Source organism: Poecilia mexicana, unplaced genomic scaffold (assembly GCF_051168715.1).
Source record: "Poecilia mexicana isolate PSO_F unplaced genomic scaffold, ASM5116871v1 scaffold_10, whole genome shotgun sequence".
NCBI classification, from domain to species: domain Eukaryota; kingdom Metazoa; phylum Chordata; class Actinopteri; order Cyprinodontiformes; family Poeciliidae; genus Poecilia; species Poecilia mexicana.
The window spans coordinates 9,562,708-9,589,572 of NW_028263379.1; the positions used below are offsets into that span (position 1 = coordinate 9,562,708).

The window sequence follows — 26,865 nt, forward strand, 5'->3', positions numbered from 1 at the left end:
GAACTTACAAGCTGCAGAGCATCTCATCTTGGGGCTCACAATGACAAGGAATACACAGATTTTTGATATTGGATCAGTGATTACTTGCTTAAGTATGCATACAGAATGATCCTGAAGATTAACATTTTTCACAGGATGTCACACTAAGTGGTGCACAGCCCTTGGTACAAAGACAACCTTCACACATAACCTTTGATGCAGCTTAATGTGATAAAAATAATAATACCGGTGTAATCCTGCACCACAGCAAGACGGAAACTGTTGTTTGAGGCTCAGAAAACTTTATTTCTATTGGTAAGCTCTACCGTGTGCAACAAACACAGTAGATGTACTGAAAATGTCTTTTAAGATCTGATGATAATACATAACAGGTTACAAGAAATTATCAACAAACAACAGATTTATCAGTTGACCAACCTCATTGTACTATCCGACTTGAGAAGTTGTTGCGGCTGACAGCTCAAGTTAAAATCTATCAAACTGTATGTATCTTTATAGATTACTTACCCTGTGCGGCTCACTTTGCAAATCAACGTGAAGTCACAGGAGAGAGCTGCTAGGCCTAGAGGTGCTAAATTAAGTCAACATATTACAGTGACCATGTAACTTTTCTGAGTCTACAGGCTGATGAGGCGTGTTTCCTGTGACAAGGATAGAATGAGTTTGAAAGTAAAGTAAGGTGCACAATGGAGCTGCCAAGCAGATGGCTCCGAGCCTGATGGGAAAACAAGACAAAGACAAAAGAAGTGGTTACACAAACTGCCGGCTCAGATGATGGAAAACAGACACCAGGACTTAAAACGTATAACTCCACGCACATCTATCAGACTTAAATTAATGATACACTTTAGAATTTAGATCAAATGGTGAATTAGACAACTAATTAAAGCACACAATAATCTAACACCTTTACTTTCAGTGTCTTATATCAGATCAAAAATAAAAGCATAATGATTATATCTCCTGGGCTGTAGCTCCTGGTGAGGTGTCTCAAGATAATCCTGTCTGAGGAGACGGGTCAGACTAAGAGGGATTTAAAGCTCTTCCAGCAAGACTACAGGAAAAAGCACGACTAATTCAGAACAGGAAAATCATATGAGGACTTAATAATCAAGGCCTTGACTCCTATAAAAACTATGGGATCCCACCTCCAGAGGTACTAGGTACAATATAACCTGATTGGCAAGATGAAGCCGAGAGTCTGAACATAATGATTTCTGGCAATGTGCACCAGATGTGTCTTGCTAACAGGAGACTTCAGGGAAGATCCACAAACTCAACAGTTGGACCATCTAGTACACTGCCATTAGGAAATAAAAACTTACATTTCCAGAACAGCTGCTAATCTTTCCAGGAGTGGATGGACCAGCAAATTGAACCCAGTGTCAAAACATGCAAAACGTAGAGAATTTTTAAAAATCTCAAAAGCTCTCAGTTGCTGCAGGCTTCAGTCAACAAGTTAAATGTTAAAGTGGATGATAAGTTAATTAGAAAAGGACTGAAGAGTTTTCAGTAGTTGAAGGATGGAGCTTCTTGTCTGTCTAAACTATATAACTGTGTATAGCACATAGGTTTACAAAGTAGAACCTTATGATTTTCAGAACAACAATCTTTGGAGATCCGAGGTAAAAGTAAGCCACATAATGGACGGTATCATGTTTGGAGAAAGCCAAACCCATCTCCCACCTAGGCTTGTTTTGCAGCTGCAGACCTGCTCCCCTTGATGCCATTAAGTCAACCATGAACTCCTCTGCATATCAAAGTATTATTGAGTCAAATGTGAGCCCAAGCCTGAGAAAGTCACTCAGAAAAGAAAATTGTGAGAATTGCTTCTATAACATGTTGGGTTACAGTTGCACTTTGTTTTCACACATCCTCTGGACAAACTCTTCCAGGTGTGTCAAAACATAATCAGCTGTTTCTGAAAGCAAGTAGCAATACTTACTTACTTACTTAGTTACTTACTTACTAATTATTTTCTTGACTAACTGAAGAATTTTCACTAAAAGAAGCCAGGCTGTAGGGCTCCATAAACCCCTCTTTTAAAACTCTGGTTATTAATTCATCAGTTGATTCTTTCAAATAACATATGTGCCAAAATTCCCTAAATGTTTTGAAACGCAAAAGACTGAAGTTAGTTTGTGACAGATCTGACAAGAAACCATCCATCATCAGGGCATGATATTTTGGCACACAAACATAAACGTTTGGACTTCTACAGATCCCAAACTCCCAATGTTTACAGCAGTAATAGAGTTGGTTGTCACTGGCTCTACTTCAGGGAGTCAAAGCGTATTATTACATTTTCTTTACACTTTTCTTATTTAAATCCACAATCCCAGCTTGGGACCCAAACTATTCAGCACATAAAAGTTTCCCTTTACAAATGTTCAGTCTGCTATTTTTTTTTTTTTTTTGTACAACACAGGAAGGAGATTTTATTCTGTTATTATGATCAAACAGCGTCACCTTCAGAAACTAAGCAGCATCAAATGTAAACCAAATCAAAGACGTCAAAGTGTTGCCCAAATGTTTAGCACAAAAACTGAATAGAAAAAGTGACGTGAAGATGGGATAATTGAACTAAACAAAGACAGTTTGGGGTTTCTTCAAACACAATTAAAGTGAAGAATTGCTTTAAATAAAAGAAAAACAACATCTAGTACCTGACTGTCAAGAGACAAATGTCTCATCCCAGTGTGCGTGAAGCAATTGGCTGTGAGTTAACAGCATTTGTAATGTATGATACTTTTAATCTCAAAAGGCACTCAAAGACTCTGCTGCTTAAGTCTGGATTTTGATTTTCTCCTCACAAATATGTTAGAGAAATAAAAGCGTAAACTGTGTTTACAACTACAGTTGGGAGAAACAAAATCCTGTGAACTTAAGAATATAAAATTGACAAACATGGAAAATGAAGTCCCACTCTGATGACCTGCAGAGGTATCAAAACAAACTGAGATCAAAGGTTAAATCTTGTATCAAAAGAAATACAAATTATTAAAAGATCAATCAAAATTGCTGCCAGAGAAACATCATTTGCACTGCTTTTTAGCCTTGCCAAGAAATGAGGGCTTTTTCATTGAATTCATTGTTAATTCAGAAAAACTCTTACAAAAAGAGGAAAGCTGGCGTCATTGAAACAGAAGAGCTGAATGGTTGCTTTAAAAAGAAGTGGTGCTTAAACTCGTTCTTTCTTGATCAGCCGTGGTTCACCCCAGGGAAACATGGTGTTGCCATCATTGCTTTATATTCCTGCTAGTAAGGTTGAGCCCAAATCAACCAGACTGACATCCTGCAGGATGTACTGGGATTGGACTTCAGATAACTGGGGTAGAGCTACGTTCTCTGATGAAGAATCCATCAGACCATTACGGATGTCTGGAAAGGGAAAGATGAAACCACAATGAGATGTGTCATGAAAACAATAAAGCGTCCTATCTAAAACAGCTGTCATGAATAAAGAAAGCTAATAACATCCTCCTTAAGCATTCCTTCCTTTGATTCAGGAGCAACATGATGATCAACTAAATATCAAAACAGTGAAATTCAGAAGACATGAAATGCTTCTAATTTTTTCCTGGTTTTCATTAATTTTTAAAATTGATTAATTAAGTTCTAGAAACTTACTAGATGTGCAACAAACTTTATTATAAAAAAATGACAACAAATACCAAAAACAAACAAGAAAATGTGACAACACTAAAGCAGGAATCTTTCTAAGCTAAATTTCTGTTAGTCTCGACACTTTTGGCAGTGAAACGCAGACTTGATGAGCAGATCTTGAAGTGCTGATTCAATTTTACTTTGTTTTGCTAAAAGGTCTGAAGATGTTATTTGATAGATTTTATAACAGACCCATAGTCCATAAACAACAATCAATAAAAATATAATAATAATAATAATAATAATAATAATAATACCCACATGTTTAAAACAAATGTTATAATTTAAACGTAATCTCCTTAAATTGATACTATAATTACATTATTGATCTTTTTGTTATGTTTGATAGCTTTTTATGATTTTACCGTGTCCATACTTCTTATAAAATGTATAATGTGTGTAGTCTATAGGCTCAAAGGTGGACAGCGGTTTACCTGGTGAACCTCAGAGAAGCACGTGCACTCTCACGAGAACGAGCACACGCGTCAGAAGAGGTAAGATGAGAGAGCGCGCGGATCTCGCTGAATGTTTAAAGGCGCGTAAACGTGCTGGGCTCAGACTGAGGCGCTCAGAGAGGAAGCTGGAGGAGTCTAAATGATGTTGAAGTCTCCAGACTGATGGAGCGCACATGTGAGGCTGAATGAAATGGAGATCATGAACAGGAGAGCAGATAGGTGACCGAAAGCAGGAGAAAGAAACGGGTCAGCTGAGCCGCTGTTTTCCAGTTTAGATGGAAGGTGTTTGGCAGACTGACTGGGGAGATGTTTGCCGCCACAGAATGTGTTTTCCTGAGCCTTAGAGATCGAGACTGCCGTTGATCCTCCGTGGGTGTCCAGTGGGATAAACCAAAGACAAAAGTAATGTCTTCTGAAATATCCTGTCCTACCTTTGGAGGCTCGGGCGCGTAAAAAACTGAACCGCAGCCGAGCGCGCAGCCATGCGCACCCTTTCCGGCTGTGCCTAGTCTGACCTTCGTGCGTTATGCTGAATGGACCCACTTTCCGCCGCTACGACCCGATGCGACTGGTCGATCCAAGGCACCTCCCGCAACTGATGTCCCTGGAGGACCATGAGCCCACCATGGCGGGAGGGACCCTGGAGCCGCGCAATTCCACGGCAGCGGCGGGCGAGGAGGGTGCCCCGGGTCAGCAGCAGCACTCCTTCCCGTGGGTGGCCACCGTGCTGGCCGGCGTCCTCATCACGACCATCGTGGTGGATGTTATCGGGAACCTGCTGGTGATCGTGTCGGTGTTCAGGAACAGAAAACTCAGGAAAGCAGGTACAGGCACGGACACAGGCAGCTGTTGGACGGTGTGAACAGAATGATGTGAAAAATCCTCAGTTTGATCACTCTTTCAGCCAATTTGATGCACTTGTGATTCGTATAAAAAAATATATTTGAAATCCAATAATTAAACAATAATTATTTGTTTCCCCCTCATTTCAAAAAGTTTTATTTTCCAAAAAAAAAAAAACTTTTTGCGATAAAATGAAAAAATGTTAAAGTTAAAGTAGATTTACACCAACATGGTATACCTAATTAATGACATTATTTAAATAAAGTGCCAGGAGTTTTGGATCAAAAGGAAGTTGCTGCTCATTCTCTAACCAGGCAACATGACTGATGAGCCTGGCGATGATCTTTCCTCTCTTTGCCCTTTTCGTTGTCTGCAGCTGATCTGACTCACCTCGTTGATTTCTGAAGGTCTAAACTTCTGAAGCAGAAGTTTCTCCTGCAAATGAGTTTGTAAACCTGATAGTTACCCCATTCTGATTAAAAGTCCCACCGCTGTGCACAGTAAAGCGAAAATAATTACAACTAATTAAACAAGAATTCAGAAGGATTCCTCTATTAACTCTCATTAATCACCAAACCCGAGAATGATCTGAAGCAGAAAATATCACATTTAAAGCACTTACCAAGGATGCTCACCCTATTAATGTTCACTTGACAGGTTCAGAATAATGATAAGCAACATTTATGAGTTTGGCAGCATGCAAATAGTGAGGGAGGCTTGACTCCCATAAACAGGAACATAAATCCAATTTATGCCTTTTTGTAATCAATAAGAAATAAACTGCAATAATGGTCATGCTAATTCCAAAGGCAACAGAGGAGAAACGGAGGAGGAGAAGGGCTACATCTCCTGGAAGCTCAAATCAAGAGGCACTTAGTGAGACACTTAACTCAATCAGTGTTAATGGAGATCAACAGGAGGTTGAACATGCAGCGAGGGTCGTGTGCCAGCCGAGAGCCGCAGTTCAATTCACACCTCTGCTGCACAAACAGAAAAGTGACCATGAAAGTCTGAACGAAACAATATTTTAGGAGAAGCTCAACTTTAAGAGAGAGATTTTTTAAAATATGATTTGGTTGCATATAAACATTAAATACTTATTACCTGAGTTTTGGCCCAGATCAGGCTTGGTACGGTTTTGTTGTTTTAGAGCAGCTTTAAAGTAGCTGAGCCCAGTTTTTGGGACCAAAACCAATTTTCTTTTCTATCATAGAGACCATACTCATGAATGAAACAGAAAATATTTCATATTTATGCATCAAAATTATGTCCACAAACTTTATCAGATTTTTATTTTTGAAGCATCTTTACTTTAAAAGTGGAGCTTTATTGTTTTCTGTGCATTTACGTCACTACATGAGCAGCTGGTAACTGAACAGAGCTGATGAGGAAATAGTTATGATCTCTGGCCGATTGATCAGTGAGTCTCCGTTCAAAAGGTTTGCGTTGCTCAGCAGTTGTGTGATCACACTCTTTAGAGAGCAAAAGCAGAGAAGATGGCAGATGCGAAATATCCACCTGACAACTGGAAAGGTCAGCTCTCCTCCATGAACCGGCTTAAACGCTCCATGAAGAAAAGTGTCTGACAGGAAATTTCACACATATGAGAAGCTGATGAGTTCGTCTGAAATTTCTCTGCAGATGTAGAAAGAAAGAGATACATTTTGCTCTGTCTTGATCCAAATGCATCGTGTGAACGTGTATTTTTGATCATTACACAAACAGCACTGAATTATTATTAAAAACTACAAAAGACAGATTTAATAGTTTGACTTTTCAATGAATGTTTTCAGCCACATCAGCAGGTGTTTCCGTTTGCACCTCCACAGCGTTTTATCAGCCAACAAATGCAAACTGTTTTCAATAAATGTGTTTTATTTTAGTGCTAAAATAAATAAATCAGCTAATACAGAGATAACCGTCCAGCAAAGGGTAGGGCTGAAATCTTGGAATTTTTCATGTCTTCATCTCTATTTTTCTAATATTGCTAAACTGCCTCTAAGGCAGTAGATAAAGATAAAAGCCCAGATGTGTCACTTTTCTAATGGTTGTGCTGCTCTGGTTGTATGGATTCTGTCTCTGTATGCCTTGATTCCCAGGGCAGGAATGTAGCAACCAAAACTAGAAAACCTCATGGACTGCTTCCTTCTTTTTTATATTCAGCCTGTGTCTTTGCTTTCTGTTCTCTCCTCTCATTTGTCCTCCACATCTTCCCCTCATTCATCTCCTCAGCTCATCCTTCAATTAAGCTCATTCTTTTCCATTCTGTCTTTTCTTGCGCTTCCAATTTAATTTATCCCTTTAAGACTCTCCTGTTCAGCCGTCCTCTCAGGTGTCCTATTTTCCTTTTTCAATGACTCTTCATCGTCTCGTTTCTTCTCTCCCAGATGCAGCGATTGAATTACTCTCATCTCTTCCTTACCATTCATCTGACACATATTATCAGGTCATCACGAAACTATTGCTATTGTTCCCATCATGTAAATGCCACCTGATCTGTGAAAAACTGTCAGAGCACCTTTAGTCATGATGTGCAATCTCTCCTTCTACTGGCATCTTCTGCAGGAGAACTTGACCTGTAATGGTTTACATTCAACGGGTCAGAACACTCAGCTCAACTCGCAGTTAAATCAGAGAAGACGGAGGGAGGAGAGCTTTGTGTTTGGCATGGATGGGTTTTGGCTCGCTGCCACATCCCGCCAAATTAAACTCGTTTGCTGTGCCTGAAACCACGAGCCACTGCGTTCCGGCTGGAAATCAATCTGAATGAGTCCGACTGTTTCACTGATCCTCTGGCCAGTAGATCAGTGGCGCTCAACCTTTTCAGAGGCAGAGGACAGTCCCGCCTGGATGGAGTAATCCATAAAAGACTGGGCCAGTTGATGAACTCAAAATATCACCCAATAGTATCTATGAGCATGCGTTTCTAATACGCCTCTTCTGTTACTGCTGCTGCTGCTGAGCTCACAGGAAGACAAGTAAAGGGATTTTTATCAATTGAAATGTATTACTAGACTGAACCTTGAGAGAAAAAAGAAAAGTCTGTGACTCCTCCTGTGGCTGTTTCCAATTTGACATTAAAAAAACCAAAACTCACTATTTGTAATCATGGGTAGACTGCATCTATACAATTCAATTTTAAATACTTAGAGTAAACTGTTTTATTCTCCTGAAAACTGATTTTATGACACAAAAGACCAAATATCCATCAGATCCTCTTTGCATGGACATCTGTTAGCCTTTTGCTTTTTAACCACATTTTCATTTTCTTTAGAAAAATTCACAAGGAATCATCTTGGGGGAAAAAAGAAACTAATTTAAATGGAAAATCTTTGCTGGATTATCTTCCTCCTATTGTATTCTGACATTAGTTGCAATCTTTATGTCTTGGCTTAATTAACTACCTTTTTCTGGTGGACAGCAATAAAGTGCCAATAATACCATCTGCTTGGTACTATTGGCTTAAACATATTTATTGTTTTTAACTTCTAACTTATAAGGGGAGCTAGAAGGAAGTGGGAAAATACAGAATGACAAGAATATGATGAATAGTAAGGCTTTCTGATGAATAGTGTCAAAGTTTCACAATCTTGTCCAAAAGGTTTTCAGACATTCCACCTTTGGTTTTTATTGACGATTCACGTCATCATTAGATCACTAGTACAGACTTTGCTCGATGTAAGTATATTTGCATGAGCACTGACATGAATACCTTTGGAAAACGAACATATGACAGGTGAAAACAACATAAAGGGGAGACAAATTCTGCTGGATTTTCATTTTTTCTTACAAATCTGCTTTCAGATTTGTGTAAAAAAAAAATGTGGAAAAGCACAGGTGGGCGCTTCAATGAGTCCTTTGTCATGCCAACGGAGGGGCATCCTGACTCAGTCTGTGTGTGGGGTTGCTTTTCATCCAACAGAGTGGCTTCCTCTCAATTCTAACCAAGAAACCTGCTATGGATGAAGAATGGGATAAGGACATCCAGTAGTCTGCTGTAGGCGCCGGTGGTCTGTGCATCCCATCTCAGTTTCAGCTTTCCTCACGTTGAGACTGAATGAAACCATCTGTCTGTAGAGTGTAAATGTAAATGAATTTGCTCCGACCCAGATCATTATTGAAACCAATTTGCTGAACAATTTTTAACTTCTTTCTAAACCAATTCCTGATGCACATTTTCTTGCCGTTATCAACAGTCACAGAACAATGCTTCAGGATTGTACTTTTTAAGCTACTTCCTGACATCATTTCTGTCATTTCTATGGTTGTTCACTAATGGAGATTTATCTTGATTTAACCACTATACCTCATGTGGCTCCCAATGTTACGTAGAGTAAAACTCAGCAGAAGGTGGTTTTCTTGTTGCAGAGCTGAATCAGAAAACAGAGGGGCAGTGAGTTTGACATAGAAATACCACCAACTGAGGGGATTTGTTTGAAAAATAAGCTCACGATTCTTCCTTGACCTTCATTTTCTTCTTTACATCCTTGGAGCTCCCTCTGAACATCTCCACAATGCCCTGTAGCTCTCTGCCTGGGAAGATTATTATGCAAATCAGTCAGCTCTCTGCAGAAGGTGGCCCCAAGTTGTTTGGAGGTATCTGCGATGACCAGATTTAAGCATACACGAACAAACATACCGACCGGCGATGTGATTAGATTTAGAGGCTTTAAAGAAGTGAATCCATCCATCACAGCATCCCTTTAAATATTTTTTTTATTTTTTTATTTTTAAGTGAACAACAGCAGATGGATGAGAAGGTTTTACAACAAAAGAAGAAAAAAATCAGGACTGGTACAGCAAAAACACTTCCTAAAACTGCAGAACCGTTAATAAATGAATAATAAAAGATAAAACCTGATGTGTGAAGAATAGGATTTACTTTGCCGCAGCTGATTGAAGCCTGTATCTCTTCTATTAAAGTGTTGAAAATAAAGCATTAGTAGGAATTATTATGCTTTATCCATAATTAATATTATTTCTTCATATAAAAAAGTCACCTCCAGATTTAAAACACCAGTACTGTAACTATTTGCAACAACTCTGAATTAAATGCATTTTTAAAATGATGAACTTTAGCGGACACAATGTGGTGACATTTAACATTTTTCTCAGGATTTTTTTGTTCCTCTATAGCATAAATATCAGTCAACAGGAATAAAAAAATGAATTCATATCTAACTTGTTTGGACGTGTGTCTGAAATGATGATGAAAACCTCTTCCTATTTTCCCTGTGGAAAATGACATTGTGAGATGTAAAAACATACTTTGCAAGCAAAGTATACTTGGGCCACTGTGACTTTTTTTTACTCGACTTTTCGTCAAACTTGTCCTATATTATTTTTCTTTCTTTCTATTTCTGCTGCTCTATTGTCATGTTGGGAGCTCAGAATATCATTATATCCTGCTTTAATTTCACCACAACTGACCTGTTGTGTTCCTTGGTCTTCATGATGTGAGGCACCCAGATAAACTCTTCAGAGGCTGGTGTCCATATTATAGTTTCTTCTCTGCTCAAACACATTTAATCAGAAGTTAATGACCTCCCCAGCATTTCATCAAACTCTGCAGGAGCCTGGTAATTCACCCTCAGGGGATATATCGAAACAGGGAGGGATCTAAAACAGGTAGGATACCAACTCTTAATTAGGTCCACATTTTATTTTGGCTTCTGATTAATTTTCCCCCATAAGTTTGTGGCTGTAATATAAATGTGGAAAAGTTCAAGACAAATATTATGGGCCACTGTCAACAGAAACATGTTGTCAATCTTTACATAGAAAAAACAACAGATTTTCTATTTCAAATTTACAATTAATATGAAGCAGAACAAAGAAAGAAAAAGTATTTATTATTTTTTTTTTTTTATTTATTTATTTATTTTTTAAATTAACCCACATTGACAATATTGTTCACTAGTGAAAGCAACATCCCTGGAAAGTTACTCTGGGTTTTCAAATAATGCAGCCTTTGCTTCTTATTAGCCTTTAAATTAGCTGTTCTATTTCCCTTTAACAGCTGCACAACTTTTGATAAATATTTCAGTTTAATGTAAAGACCATTTCTGGTGCAACTTTGACAATAAAGTAAAATTAAAGCTGCAAGCAGCTTCGAACAGCCTTGGCATCTCAGCGCCGTGACGTAACCTTGGGCTTTCCACATCACCACCTCAACACCCAAAACAAGCATGTCAATTAATTCTTCATGTCACCACTAGGTGGTACAGTGAGGGAGTCTCAATTTTACTTTCAAGCAAGCTCCTGTGAGAAGGATTTAAAATTTGGTGGAAATCAAATCTTGATGAAAGCTGCTTTTGGAGTACTTCAGCCAGGCCGGTTGTTCCTGAAGATTGTGAAACTTCACCACTGATTTCCAAGATTTCTCAATTTTTAGATAACAGCTCACTGAGGTTTTCTGAAGTCCCAAACCTCTTAGCTTTGACTTTGTCATGTTATCCAAGCTGATATCATATTTGTCTTAAATCTCTTTAGATCAGGGCATTGTGTTGCAATGTAAGACTTATTAACCTTCTTCCAGGCTTTTAAGTGATATGTTTGCTTCTTTATTCTAAAGAACTGGCAGTTGGGCCTGGGTTTGGTGGCTGAAGTGGAAATAAGCTTCTCAAAAATATGGTCAACAGTAGTACATTAATTGGCAAAGGGAGGCAATTTGTCACACAGAGCAACGTTGGTTTGGATAGCTTTATCTGAGCGAAACAAAGACAGAAACAAGCTGTAAAGGGCACATAGTTTTTCACAGCGGTATAACTGTATTTATGTCTAAAATAGTCCGGACACATGTACTGTTTCATTCGTGAGAGAATGAAGGATTTATAGTTACGTCCTTTTCAAACCTGCAGACATAACTGCAGGCCTCTGTTTTAAACCACAGATTTTCTGTCAGATCAGTTTTTAAGAGGGACAACCAATAATTATCTTGCCATTGCTTGTAAACATAACAGGCAATAATTCAGACTAGTACCATAGTTCTGGGTTGGTTATTATATCGTCTTCCTGCCTCAGAATCTCACCAATAAAAGTTTCAGTGTTTGTTTTGCTCTTTTTCTCCATCAGATTTAACCCTTTTGAGGTGCAGCTACAGTAAAATCTATGGACTTTGAGATGAATATCTTTTCTTCTGTTCTTTGCAAACTCCCGATACCTAGCTGTGAAGATGTAGGAAAGGTTTCTTTTGGATGACTTTTACATAAAGGTCATTGAAATGCAGGCATGACTGCACACTAGAAGAGAGCGCCGGCTCTCCAGAGTCTCTTGAATTCTCGTTTTGTGCATTCATGCAGGAGGTTTGATTCTTTCTCTTTGGACAGTTTTCTGAAGCTATCCTAGACCTTGAACCCAACTTACAAACTGAGAACAAGAGATATAAAACAATCTTGCCATATATGTATTGATTCTTCCACCTCTGCGAACATGAATAGGAATTTTCCAGCATAACTTTTGGGTTTTCTCTAAAACTCAGGCTTTCATTGTGTTTGAGTCTGTAGCAAAGTGTCATCGTTTTAAGCTGTTTGATGAATTTCTTTTTGGGGGAAAGAAAGTATATTTTCAAGCATTTTGATACATAAATGATACCTTCAGATACTTTGAGTGCTGGTGTTTTGTTTTTTTTCTCATTATAGCTTCAGCTTTTCTTAGCTGCGGTTATTTGGAGTGATGACAGTAAGACTCTGTGACCCATGGAGAGCAGAAGAGAGATGCTGTGATAACAGCAGCAACAGCTGGCAGAGAGCCTAACAAGCCGGCAGTCGTGCTCTCTGGTGCGAAGGCTCGCCCCGTGCAGCTTTTCCAACAGAGTCACAGCCTCTCTCTCCTCCCTGACATCACGTCTAATGGTGCCGACCTGAGCTCAGCCCTCATCCTGCCGTCATCGCTGTAGCTCCAGGAGTCAGACCCTCCTGTTTGCTGCCGAGCCTCCATGATTTATTTTGTCTAATTTCCTTTAAGCGCACAACGCTTCATCATTCGCTGTAACCCTGTTTATGCTCTCAGTGTAGGTGAGGATGCATCACCTGCTGGAGGCCTTTGAGACAGAGCGGTGCTGCTCATCTTTAACTCTCAGAGCCACCAATGCATATCTTCAGTTTGTTTGTCATGGGGGTAAAAATTAGTCTGTGCCCTGAAGCCACCCAGTCCAGATTTGTTTGATTTTAGGCTGCACAGACTGTGTGAGTCTGGAATGGAAAAGTATTAGATTCTCAATCTTTGGAAAACAAGGATGACGTCCCATTAACTTTGGGTCCAATCAAAGAGTCTTTGTGTTTTCAGAATGTTTGAATAGAGACTATATGTTTTTAAAAACTATAAATGGATTTTTTTTTTAATTTGAAGGTGTTGTCACATTTGAGAGTTTGGTTGACTTGGTTCAATTGGGGACCAAAGTTGCAATATTAGTCACATTTTCACATCTTCTGCAGTTTGCATTCACACTGCACTGTCAAATGAACCAAACTCTTTGAGTAACTTCGGTAAAACACCATAACCTACTTCTCCCTCTATTGTTTTTTTTTTTTTTTTTTGCAGTATTTAACCCTGCTGTTCACTTGGCATTAACGTTCATTCAAACTGCACCAGAGTTCACTTAAACCATACCAAGACCTAGGTTTGTAGGTGGAGCAGAGTTTGCTTGTTTGGTCAGCATCAGAGTTTGATTCACACACATTCACACCTCCCCAAATGAATGACTTACTGAACAAACAAATTACAGAATAAACAGTGCTGGTGTGAATGGACCCTTAAGAAACAAGGCTGCACATTAGTTGGAAGTTGGTCAATACTGATATTTTTGTGGAATATTACAATATTATAGGTTGTGAAGAAGCCACATTTTCCTCAGTTTTCTCATTCTTTTCCATCACCATCATGTCTCCCCCTCTCTGAGTGTTAGCATCTTGATCACTATTAATTTTGTAGTTATCAAACACCAAACCAGCAACTTGAACTTCATCGCTGGTATTGGGAATCACTCTAGCCCAATGTATTATGGCTACATTTATTACTGTATGCAGAGGATAGATGCATGTCTATCCTCTGCATATTAAATATTAGAGTTCAGAATTCTAAACTTGAGAGAATCAATTTTGCAACTTGACATTGGTTTTAGATTATCCATATTTTAATTGCCTCTAGTTGAAACTATGTAATAAGGTTCACCAGGTTTACCATCTTTCAGAATAATTAATTTTAGTTTTACACAGCTGCAGGTCTAGTCCAAGTCATTATTTCATTTTGTCAGAATGGAGCTTGTCTTATTTCTCAGCCACTCCCTCATAACTTTGATATGAGCTTACTATATCATGTGTGAATTGTGCCTTTGCATTTCTGAGTTCTAACTTGTGCCTTCCTTTAAATTAAGATATAAGTTCAAAAACATTAAGATAACCAAGTATTAGCATTTATAAATCATATTTCAATGTATTAAAATTGTATTTAATCTCCCACCCTTATTAGATTGTGGTTTTTGCACCTTTTATATTGAGGTTAATTTTGGGGTTCAACATATTTTGCTTATTTGCAGGAGCCTTTGTGGTTCCCTTCTCTCGTCTTTTAGTGTCCAACACCCGTGAGAAGGAAACTGATTATTCTATTCTATGATTCATTACATCTGAATCTCTCAGAGTGATTCAAACAAGGAATCCATGAGTGGAAAAGAAACAAAGAATCTTTACCTTCCTCATTGCATCACCATAAATCACATGCTGTCATCCCAGTTTGAATATTATGACATATGTGGAACATTATTCTACGAGCTCATGTCATCTTATTTTTTCCTAAACTGGTTGATACATGAACAATTTCTCAAACTACTTTGGCATTATTTTAATTCAAATATATAAAATATAAATATATAAAAAATAAATACATTTCACACCACTCATTGTCTTCCGCTTACTTGAGGTTGAGGTGTAGAGACCAGGGGGTCGAAAGGTCAACCTACACATTGTTCTCCCCATTAACAACCAGGATGTTCTGGGTTTGTTCCTCAAGAAGATCATGTTGCTTCTATATATGTATGTAAATAGGATGCAAGGCAATCAGACGACCAAAACCACTGCTCAGAAAAAAAACATCACATTAAAACTGCAGTAGGTAACTTCAGTAAAAATATGCTTTTATTTTTTACATATTTGTTAAATCTGTCACTATGCAGTAACAGTAAGACATAAGACAGATAATCTAAATTATAATCGAGAAGATGTAACAGTATATTGCCTGGTATACAGCAGTGTGTTGAGGGGGTTGGATTGTTGAGTCTTGGCTTCTGAAACTCAGCCAGAGCCCATTTACAGAGGCTGTTAGTCCTTGACGCAGCTGACAGGTTTGAAATCTATAATAAAAGCTTGATAGTTAATAAAAAAAAGATTATGCATCAACAACATGGCACTATATCCATTACAGTCAAGTCTAATTGCACACTATACACTATAATCAAGCTTAATTACCACAAAACATTGGCAAATATGTTACAATGCCAATTGTAATATATTTTTTTCAGTTTTTAGAGAAGATGTAGCTTTTCAGACATAATTACAGGGTTAAACTGACATCCATCTACAAGGCTGACTTGACAGGAAGCAGCAACAAAGAGATGTTAAATATCATCATGACAAACTAAACATGTTTTTGCTGTTTTTAACTCAATATAAAATGGATTCTGCTTCTATAAACCACCCTTCATTCAAACAGAAATTCTAGCCTAAGCCACTTTATCATAACTACTGATGACCGCTTACCACCTGCTGTGACACCAAGTAGTGAGGGCAAAATGTTAGACAGCATATAAACACGTAAAATTACATTTTTAGGAGTAGATAAGGATTTGATCAACACTTTGAGATTCTGAAACTGTGATTGAAGTCTTAAAAATAGGTAACGAGGATCATTTAATTAATGGATGTGTCACGTAAGAAAACCAAAGAGAAATAGCTGAAAAAATATCAGTTAAAATATGCAAAAAGCTGGGCATCAATTATGTAAACAAGGCCTTTGATTGCTTATTCTTGTTTAATGTTTGATTTTGCAAACAAAATTATATCCGTTTTAAATGTTCTATGTAGTGTTCACTTTGAGCTGTTTAAGTGTGAAAAATAAGAAGGAAAAACATGTTTCATTAGCTTTTCTGGACTTTCATCAGTGTTCCTAAGACTCAGTTATGTTCTACTAAAAGGATCTAATGACTCAAGCCATGCACGGATCAAAGGCTGCGAGGTTTCTCTAGCTACTTGCTTGCTGCAGCACAGCTGGTCTGCTGATGCAACACGTCCGTTTGGTTAGCATCAGTTTCTGTGATCTGAAGTCCTCCTGTGACAGGCGGCAACATGAATTCAAAGCAGGAGTGAAAATGTCTCTCAACTCTAATTTTCACCAAAAGAAGATGTTTAAATTTGTGTTCTGCATTGTTGTTGTTTTTTTAATAAAACGAGTCCCTATTTTTAGCCTTCGTTTTAAGATTTTCTATGTTTATTACCATACGTTTAGGGTCACTGATTTAGGAACAGAATTGATTTTAGAGTGACTTGTAAGAATGTTAATGCTCTTCGAACCTTTTCACATTTTGTTATGCAACAACTGCAAGTTTGAATATATGATTTTATCCTGACCCAGAGTAATACAAAATGGTGATGTGAAAGAAAAATTATAGATGTATTTATTAAAAAATAAATATCCTTGACTTGTAAACATCAATTTGCAAGTCTTACCAAAAAATTCCCCATTAGATTTATGTCTGGGCCAATCAGGCAGTTGAACATGCTTTGATATAAATCATTTTATTGTAGCTCTGGCTCTAAGGTTTGGGATGTTGCACTTCTTGCAGGTGAACCTCAGTCCCAGTCTACGCTGACCTGACAGTAATTTCGCCACCACTTCAGAGCTTGCTGAGCACGGGCAGCAGATGAGTGTGAGTGCATCTGCGTGGACAATGAAGGAAAGACATTTTGAAAATGTTCTCATATTTTTATACTAAAGTATGCTTCTAAGTGCTAAAGTTTTAAGCCATGAGATTAAAACTCATGACAGAAGTGGCATAAAAAGTTCAAGCTTGTTTTGTTTTCTTTTTGTGTTTTACTGGCAGCTCTGGTGCCCCTAAATGAAACATTTAGAAGCATCAGTGTAAAATCAGATTACACACACACAAAAAAACAATAAACTAAATGTAATCAACATAAATAACATTTTGATTTCTTTTTGTATAATTACTTATTATTATAAAACATAAAGAGTTGTGCATGTTTTTTTAACTGCAGCTGACAGAGCATTACTGGACCTGGTTTATGCATTGTAACTTTAATTCTGTCATAAAACTAGTTTTCCCATAAATGTCAGCCACAAGGAAATTGAAACTTAAATTACAGTGTTTTAGGGTCAGGACGACGATAATGCTGAGCTGATCTATTCTCCACTGACTTAGGTGGCTTTATTTTTTAACTGGTTGAGCATTTTATGCCCATATTTTATTCAGCCTGTTTTAATTTAGATGACCTGCTGAGTCCACATCTTAGTAGCTGCTGGGTCTTGGCTCTGTCGTGTCATGGAAGGGGCTGTTTGCTCATTTCGTTTTGAGTTCAGAGAAACTTAAAGTGAGTGAAACGATGAGAGCCTGAGACAGAAGGACACCCGGCCCTGTTAAGGGAGCCAATACTTTCCTTGGAAATCTTCCAGGCACATTCTAGCCTGATCATATTGTGTTATAAGATAATATAAGCTTACAAAACTGAAATGAGAAACTGAAAATAAAACAAACATGTGGGCACTGTGTCTTCTGTAGGCTCCTGGTCTGCATTCATAAGCTTGAGCTATTTGAACTGCTTTAGGATGAAGTTGTAACAGAAACAGCAGCAGCTCAGAGTTAAAGCTAGGCAGAGATCAGAGTGTGAAAACCTCATTGGGGTTGCTTTAAATTCACGTTTCGCTCAAGACGAGGACAAAAAGTTACATCAAAACTAGGGTGACCAAACGTCCTCTTTTCCCTGGACAGGTCCACTTTTCATGTCCTGTCGGGGGCATCCGGGGGGATTTCATTGATTTATGAAAATGTCCAGGTTTGCATAGTTTTTCAGGGGACCAATGGGCATGCTTAAATTGATTGGAGCGCCGCACAAAATGCAACAGCTTTTCTTTCACATGACGTCCTCCCTAAGCTGCTGCCTCGTGGTTAGTTCTTATCCGTTAGATGGAACAGACAACAGACTGCCAGTCCTGCTGCAGTTCTTTACAAAGTGGCAAAGTGCGCAGCGGAGTGGAGCGCAGCTGCATGCAGCATGACGAACCGGAAAATAAACTTCATTCATATCATCACCACTCACAACAATGTTGGTGGAGTTCATAAAGCACATAACTGGTGTGTGTTTCTGTGTATGACTAAGATCCCACAGGATACAAACATTAAAAAAGCTTCTGCAAAGTTACAGTTAGGATGGAATAACAACACAGTGTCCCTTCAATATACCACATAAGTTACAGTTTCAGAGAGAAAAGTAGAAAAGTTTAAAAAAAATGCAATCCAGGCAGAGCTTTTTCTTAAGTTTGCCTCGGATGACTTTTCAGACTGACTTCAGTTTTCTAACCACAAACTGTGGGCTCCATGCGGTAATCCACATCCAAAGACACAAGCTGACAAACAAGCGGCTATTTTTACCTCCAAACTGCTACCTGAAGTGTGTCTGAAGGTGACAGCCATGTTTGCTGCTCCACTTCAACAGGGATCCAGCAGCACCAGAAGCAGCCGTCAGAGCTGCCGACACGATCAAAGACCCCGGTGGTGCCACATTCTCACTACCGGGAGAATGAACTGAAACACTCGCTGTGTAAAGAGACTCACATTTCAAAACAGCCTCTCTCCAGAACTAGAAGCGCCCCGCATGCTGGCATCTCCTCGTTTCAGTGAGACAAACATATGGACTTGGGAACACTAAAGGAAAAACGTTCATAGCACTTCTCCCTCCACAGAGCAGATGATCAGATTAGATATTTGTCTAACTCTATGCATAAATTTGCATTTCAATGTGTAAAAAGCAATAACTTTGAAACTACTGTAACTTCTCAGTGCCTTCAAAAGGCAAAGATCACCCCACTCAGATAGAGATCTTTCTCAATGAAGTCTCCATTTGTCTTAATGAACAGCATGATTAACAGCAGGCTTCGTTTCATTTATCATTACATAGTTGAGGCGTTTCTAACTGCAGATTGTGTAATTGAGATTCAGGAAAGTGTAGTACAGTGCAGACGTCTTAACCCATTTCACTTCCTCGTTTGGCTTTTAAAAGACAGACTTTTGCGTAATCTTTTAAAGTGGTTTTGATCAATAGTTCTCAAGGCTGTACATAGGTGTGGTTTCTTACGACTTTGGCTGCTTCAGAGAAAAGAAAACTTTTGTTTAAAAGGCCCTTTTATTCTGCATAGTTGCAGTTGATAGATGCTGACTTGATGAAATATTTGATTTTTGAAGAGAGACAGACAGATAGATAGAGATGATTCTGTCGTAGAAAAAACCTAATCCATTAATTATCTTAATGTTCCTAGAGGCTAACAGCAAAGCAATGGCCTTTCCATTAAATGCATCTCGTCTCAAGTATTTACAGCAAGAACATCTCTAATGAATCCCAACTACTCAGGGATTTGAACCGTTAACGATGTCACCATTTTATTTCTGTCCTATTAACATTTACGTTTCGCAAACACCAGAGGATGGGATCTTTTCTGCCAAGGGCAATGGCGGTAATAAAGACAGAGCCGCCAACTAATACAAATTGACTGGCAGTTAACAAGTCCCCGGTCTCTGTTCTGTTTGCCACAGCTCTTTGCTCGAAACTTGTGATTTGCAGCAGACAAAGTATCATCCGGAATATTAACAGCGAGGACTCCTCATAATGAAGATGGAGTCATGGGGTGATAAACACTGAATTTAGGTTTAACAAGGTCTTATTAAGGTCGCCAAGGTTAATGGCCACACCCCTCTGTGTGCTCTGATAAAAGCTTCCACTACAACATATTTATTACAGAAACAGCTAAGAGGTGAGACGCTCCTTACACACACTGAGGCGTTTCAGCTCAGCAACAACTTATCTTCACTATTTAGTCACAGCGCGTAATTAGACTTAGTCAGTCCGGTCACGTTTAGAGGTTTACTTGGGGTCTAAAATCCAAAGTTTTACAAGAACAGTTAGCGACCAGAAAATGCAACTTAGAGGAAGAAAATTTTTGAATTATGCCATTTTATTAAGAAACATCTCAAAAACTGTAAAAAACATGGAGTATGTAGAGTGCATGTAAGAATATCTTAGAAATAAGGTAGCTGCACTTGGAAATTGGTGCCAAAAAAGGCTGTAGATTTCCACAAGGACTGAGAAGAAAAAGTTCCCTGGACATTCCTTGCAGAATAGGAACTACACTGCTACACAATGATCCAGAGTTCTATTTTCAGAATAAATTCTGCATTTCATTTGAAAATCATGGTCCTAATGTATGGAAGGAAAATAAAGAGGCACACAATCCAAGTCCAGAGTTAAGTTTCGATGGTCAGTGATGAATTGGAGTGCCTTGTCACCTGCTAATGTTGGTTCACTGTGTTTTCTGAAATTCACAGTCAATGTAGCCGACTACCAGCAAATTCTGCATCGCTTCCTGCTTCCTTCTTCCCTCTGTTGACTAGGTGTACGGCTATGCTGATTTTATTTTCCAGCAGGACTTGCCACCTGCCCACACTGCCAAAGATACCAAAAGCTGGTTCAATGACCATGCATGGTGTTCCTGTTTGTGATTGGCCAGCAAACTCCCCTGACCTGAACCCCAAAGAAAATCTGTTGTCCAGAGGAAGATGAAAGACACCAGACACCAAACGGCAGATGACCTGAAGGCATTTATCAAAGCAATCTGGGCTTCCATTACATCTACGCAGTGCCACAGGGTGATCGCCTCTGCAAAATGGCCATTTCACTTTCTGAGATGTCTGGCAAGAAATTTTGCACTTTTTGGAAATATTCAATTTTTTTTGATGTCCTAGTAAATATATATGTTCATAATAGCCTTAAATTTGTACATATGCATTTCCTTTCCACTTCTTTGGGGGCTTTCAGTAACTTCATGTCTTCTGCAGCGACTCTGAGGTATTTGTGTGGTGTTTGCTTCTTTGATAAGGTTTTCCTTTTATTCTTGAAAGTTTGTTTTTCTCTGTGTTGCTTGATTCAGTTGCTTCTGGAATGTACGCAGGGATTTCTGTGTTTAGTAAAATGCCTTTATGCTGTATAGAAAAGGGAAAAAAAAACATTTTCCACCAAGTCTGAAACATAGTAACAAAACAAGATTTTGGATGCCCTCTGTTGATCTAACAGAGTGCGATTTGAAACAGTCTGCAGTCGCCAGACGAAGCGACAGGCTGCTGAATGAGCTGCATCTAAAGTCTCTAACCCTTCCACAGAGGTAGCGAAGGATGCAGCACACTGGAAACCAAGATAATGGAAGACAAACTTGATGTAGAGCCATGATCTTTGTTATTTAGTAAGATCGGGTTGCACATTTGTTTCAGTATATTTTAAATTCAAACAAGCAAAATCTTGTATTTTTAAAACAAGATGCATACCGGAAAAAAAAAGTAGTAAGCAAGAAAATAACTTAATAAAAGATCTCCAGCTTCTTTCCATCATTAATCTCTTGAAAGTTCCTCAGTGCACTTTACTTGTGCCATCAAGAGTCAGAAATAATGAATAAAACTGTAACAGCTATCTTCAGTGTAGCAGTGAGCGCTCTAACCACTTCAGGCAGCTCAAGCTGACTTCACCAAAAATGAATGTAATGTGCTGTTGCTCCCTGGGGGAGATGTAAACACAGCTCTACCAGCAACAGTCGCAGGTGGTTTCAATTTTATTCCAATTTTCAGCTGCTTGCTTAGGCAAATACAGTATGTTTAATAAAAAAACAGCTCACCTGATGTGCTATGGAGGTCTCGCTCACACATAGGAGAGACAGTCTTTGAATGCCTGAATTATGGGTTTAACATTTACCTGCTGCCCCAAGTGAAGTGCCCTGCATTCAAATCGTTCCTTCCTTTGTATTATTGCAGCTGAAAAGCTCAGTTTATTAAAGTAGGGTACATGTGGACACCTCAAACATACAGTGCTTACTCACATGCTCTATTACAACCAGTTTATTCTGTAAATGCATTGTCATTCAAGTTATATTTTCCACAGATCCATTCATCTATCCACCTAATCAATGTAAAGCATTGATCGGTTTAATTAATGCATTTCTGCAAAGGGTTTGGTAAATAATTTCTTTGTGCCCCCCAAACAAGAGAGGGTTTTTCTGGATCAAACGTCCCGAATGTGACTATTTAATTATGGGAACTATCCCATTATAATAAACTTATAAAATACAACATTACCATGGACTTTATGTGATGAACTGCATTCCAAGTTTTGATTTGTCTTTTAGAGCTCCTTTAAAGTCTGCATTGAAAGACTATAAAGTTTTATGTGGGAGAACGTTCTTCTTTTTTGCCACATTCTGTCTATTCGTGCCGCATATTCTGCAGCTGAAGCCACTGAAGTAATGAATAAATGTAGGAGTGTCATGTAAATAACTATTGTGAACAATTCCCAAAGTGCACACTGTGACTGGCCAATGAATGCTGTTTCATAAATGCTGCATGGAGCCATGAAACTTGGCCTGTAAGTGTGTTACATGTCCTCCGCTTATCAGGCAACAACATGAGGGAAACCCAAAACATGCATGTGCTTAGAAACTCCTCAGATTCTCAAGAGGAATTCTAAGACCTTTCAGGACAGGGAAGATAAATAACCTTTCCATTAAACCGAGTCTTGGAAATTGTCTAAAAGACGACATCTTAATCAATGAACCTCACCCGAGTCCTTTCTGCTCAATGGATCTGCTCACTTTAACAGTTTTTTCTAATTTTTCAGTCATGATTCATATCTTATCACCAAAAGGTTGGAAGGTGGAAGGAATGTGTCAAGCAGTTGACTAGTCTGTGGAGCATTGAGTGCTGTCCCATATCACTGGTTCCATTGTTGGACAATTCTGCAGGCCGTTCTCCTCTTTTACTGCTAAGCTAGAATCTGTAGCATGGGACAAATGGGATGACCTCACATCATTTTGACACCAGTTTCCTCTAGGTCCCAATAAAATGTAATCACATGTATTTCTTCTTTGTTGAACAAGTATCTTAAAACTTGTTTTTTTTATTGTTTAATTTACCACAACATTTAGTTCCCCACATGAATCTGGGAACATGTAAATATTTGTTTCTGCAAAATCAATACAGATGAAAAGGCTGCCAGCTGTCTTAGAGAATGATAAAATGAAAGAAGTCTTTTAATCCTTTCACCTCCAAAAATCTGCCTGCAGAGGCTTGAAAGGTAATATTTTTCTTTTGTGTTTTGCCAAATCTGGAAATCAATCTGCTCAATGAACTTCAATGGGAGCTGTTTCTGTTTCTTGGCACGAATTTAAATAAAGAAACAAGCACAAACGCACTGCTATTGCTGACTGAGTTGATTTATTTAAATAGAACATGTGAGCTTTTTAAATTACAAAATTAAACTCCACCTATTACAAATAATTTATGTAATTAAGGAACTGGTTAAAAATAAATAAAAGCTGAGGTCATAGTTAAGACTTAACCAAAAAACGATGTACCTGACAACTGTTAGATAATTATTCAAAATAAGTCATAAAGCAAACCAAAAACTTTGAAAGCTCCTTGAACATAGAAAATTGTAGAAATCTGGCTTTTTGAAGACTAAGATGAAACAGGAGATGAATTTAAACACAGCACAGCTGTATAAATCATTTGTTCTATTAAACTTGTGTCTTTTCCTCACTTTCTGTTTTTTTGTAGGAAATGCCTTCGTGGTCAGCTTGGCCTTTGCTGACTTGGTGGTGGCCATCTATCCGTACCCACTGGTCCTGACAGCCATCTTCCATAATGGCTGGATTGCAGGTTACATCCACTGTCAGATCAGCGGCTTCCTCATGGGCCTCAGTGTCATCGGCTCCATCTTCAACATAACCGGCATCGCAATCAATCGATACTGCTACATCTGCCACAACCTCAAGTACGACAAAGTTTTCTCCAGCAGCAACACTATGTGCTACGTTATGCTTGTCTGGACGCTCACAATCCTAGCCATCGTGCCCAATTGGTTTGTGGAGTCGCTGCAGTACGACCCGCGGGTGTACTCCTGCACCTTCGCGCAGTCGGTTAGCTCGCTCTACACCATCACAGTGGTGGTGGTGCACTTCATTCTGCCCATGAGCATCGTCACCTATTGCTACCTGCGCATCTGGATTCTGGTGATCCAGGTCAGACGGAGGGTAAAGCCGGACTCACGGCCCAAAATCAAACCGCACGACCTTCGCAACTTTCTCACCATGTTCGTGGTGTTTGTGCTATTCGCCGTGTGCTGGGCGCCGCTGAACCTGATTGGCCTGGTGGTGGCGCTGGACTCCAGGCTGAGCCGAGCCATCCCAGAGTGGCTGTTCACAGCCAGCTACTTCATGGCGTACTTCAACAGCTGCCTCAACGCCGTCATCTACGGCGTCCTGAACCACAACTTCAGGAAGGAGTACAAGAGGATCGTCCTGATTATCTTCAAGTTTCACTGCTGAGATAAAATGCCCAGAGCTAGAAGTGTTTTTTTAACATCCAAGAAACGATTATTAAAAAGCCATGAGCAAAAGAAATAAAAGACTACAAGAAAAGGGGACAAATACAAACAACACTGTGAAAGGAAGAAGCAGGAACATGTAGTATAAGAGCAAAACAGCTCTAGGTGAAGAGGAGGACAAAGAAGAGATATCAGTGCTGCCTTCAGGGAAACAGAGATTTTAAAATGTAGCGAGTGAAACTGAGACCAGAGATTGAAAGTAACTCTTAGTAATTTATCTCCTCATGACTGCCTGTGGTAAGGGGGTCATTACTCGTTGAATTTTGAAAGTTAATGGCTGCTCAAAGTTTAACCAGCATCACAATTCATTTAAATGTTGGACCATCCAAATATTATGTCCATCCTCCTCCATGTGATTAATTTTAACAGAACATGCTGCTGAACTTCTCAGAAACTGTGAGCTTGTGTGAATGATTTTCTGAATGGTAAAAGGTGGTAAAAAAAAAAAAAATCTGCAAAATAGGTGCTTCTGGGAGGAATAAAGAAAAAGCATAAAATATTCAAGATTAAATTTTCTCATTATAATTTGTGTAGATTTCCAAATACAATTATTTTGGGTGCAGAAAGAGAGAAAGAAAAGAACAAGACTTGAAATGATTTACTAACTTTCTTTTGCAGAAAAAAACATTCAAAAAAGAATTGCACTTTTTAAACAGTTTTATATTTTTTTAAAGCAGAACAACAGAGCTGTGTCTCATTAATTTAACTCAAGGTATGAATTGTTTCAGATATCGATTTCCACTACTTTACAGTGAAGTAAACACACAGGTGCCTGTTTTAATATTGGCTTTTAAACACAGAAATATAGTCTTCATGTGATCATGCTAAAGAAAATCAACTTCAACATGAAAAACAAACTCTGCCTGTTGTTTAGGTGCATGTTGGGAGTTCTGGGTTTCACCCAAGGCCTTTTCCCAGTGGAAAATGTCCACTGGTTTAGGTGGCATACAGTCATTCTGTATGAAATACCCAAACTATTCCAGCTGGCTTCAAAGTGCAGAGCAGCAATTCTCAAACAACACATGAAATGACCAGATCTTAACCAACTAATTATTACGCAGAGAGGTTGTTTGTAAGCAACGTGTTACTACTGCAAAACATAAAAAGCTAAAGAACAAATGACTTTTGGACTATGCACCAAAAAGCTAAGCAATTTAGCAGAGCTCACTTCAGTAGCTGAACTTTATGCAAATGTCCAATTTTCTAACCCAGGATTACTGGATAAAGTATGGACTGCATTGGTTGTAACGCTTGTCCCTTTTCTCAGAGGTAGTTTAGGTGCTATTCCACAGAAATTTGTACAATTTTGACTGTGATTTTAGTATTTTTATTTAGGGACATAGCAAGGAAAATAAGCTGACCAATTAATTTGCCTTTTGATTGACTTGAAATATTGCAAATATAATCTTAGTAGTTTTCTTGAATATGAGCCAAATATTAGAATAGTGTCTTACCTGCAGTGTTGGCTTTATAATTTAGCTGAATAAATTTGAGGTTCTGACTGATTTACCTTGCACATATGCAATGCTAAAGCGCGGTTACAGCTTTATCTGGATAGTTTTTGTCATCGACGTATCACTTTACCCCAACTGTGTGATAGTTAGCAGTGACACAAAATATGTTTGATAAGTTCATGAACATGCAACTGTTGACTGTATCACTGTAAGATATTTTACCAGCCTAACTGTTTCTGCTAACCTTTTGGATGGTTTAATTCAGTTCTTGTTTGTCCCGCCAGAGTTTGAGAGTAGAGAAGACCATCAAACTTGACGTCCTGTAAACCTGGCCTGGAACTGCAGCTTTGTTCTTGTGCTGAAACTCTTATTTCCTGAACATTTTTGATGAAGGGATGTCCCTCTTTCTGTTTTTTGCCTTCCATCTCTGTTATTGGAGGATTCTGAGATTGTTTTGCTGAGGTACCTGGATCTCTCAGCTTACAGCACATCACCCTCATAACACAGCTAGAACCAATGCGCTCAAAGCAACACATCAGTCAGGGTTCAGTAACCCTGTAAACACTCCTTTGTGTGTGTTCCCCAATGCCTCCATCCAAAAGGGTGTTGTGCCAGATAGCACAGAAATATGAAATTATTGGTAAAGGTTCCTCTTACTCCTGTTGGCAAATGCCAGTTTGCAGTAAATTTTTTAGAAAAACAAATACATTCTCAGAGTGTTTAATGACAGAGGACGTCAGACGTCCC

General features: G+C 38.7%; 1 protein-coding gene across 1 annotated transcript; it reads left to right on the top strand.

Moving 5' to 3' along the window:
- Positions 1 to 4,647: 4,647 nt before the first annotated feature.
- Positions 4,648 to 25,212, top strand: mtnr1al (melatonin receptor type 1A like). The gene is made up of 2 exons (XM_088009396.1): positions 4,648 to 4,945; positions 23,836 to 25,212. Exons 1-2 carry the CDS (start codon positions 4,648 to 4,650, stop codon positions 24,603 to 24,605), a joined length of 1,068 nt encoding a protein of 355 aa, XP_087865522.1. The 3' UTR covers positions 24,606 to 25,212.
- The last annotated feature ends 1,653 nt before the right edge of the window (positions 25,213 to 26,865 follow it).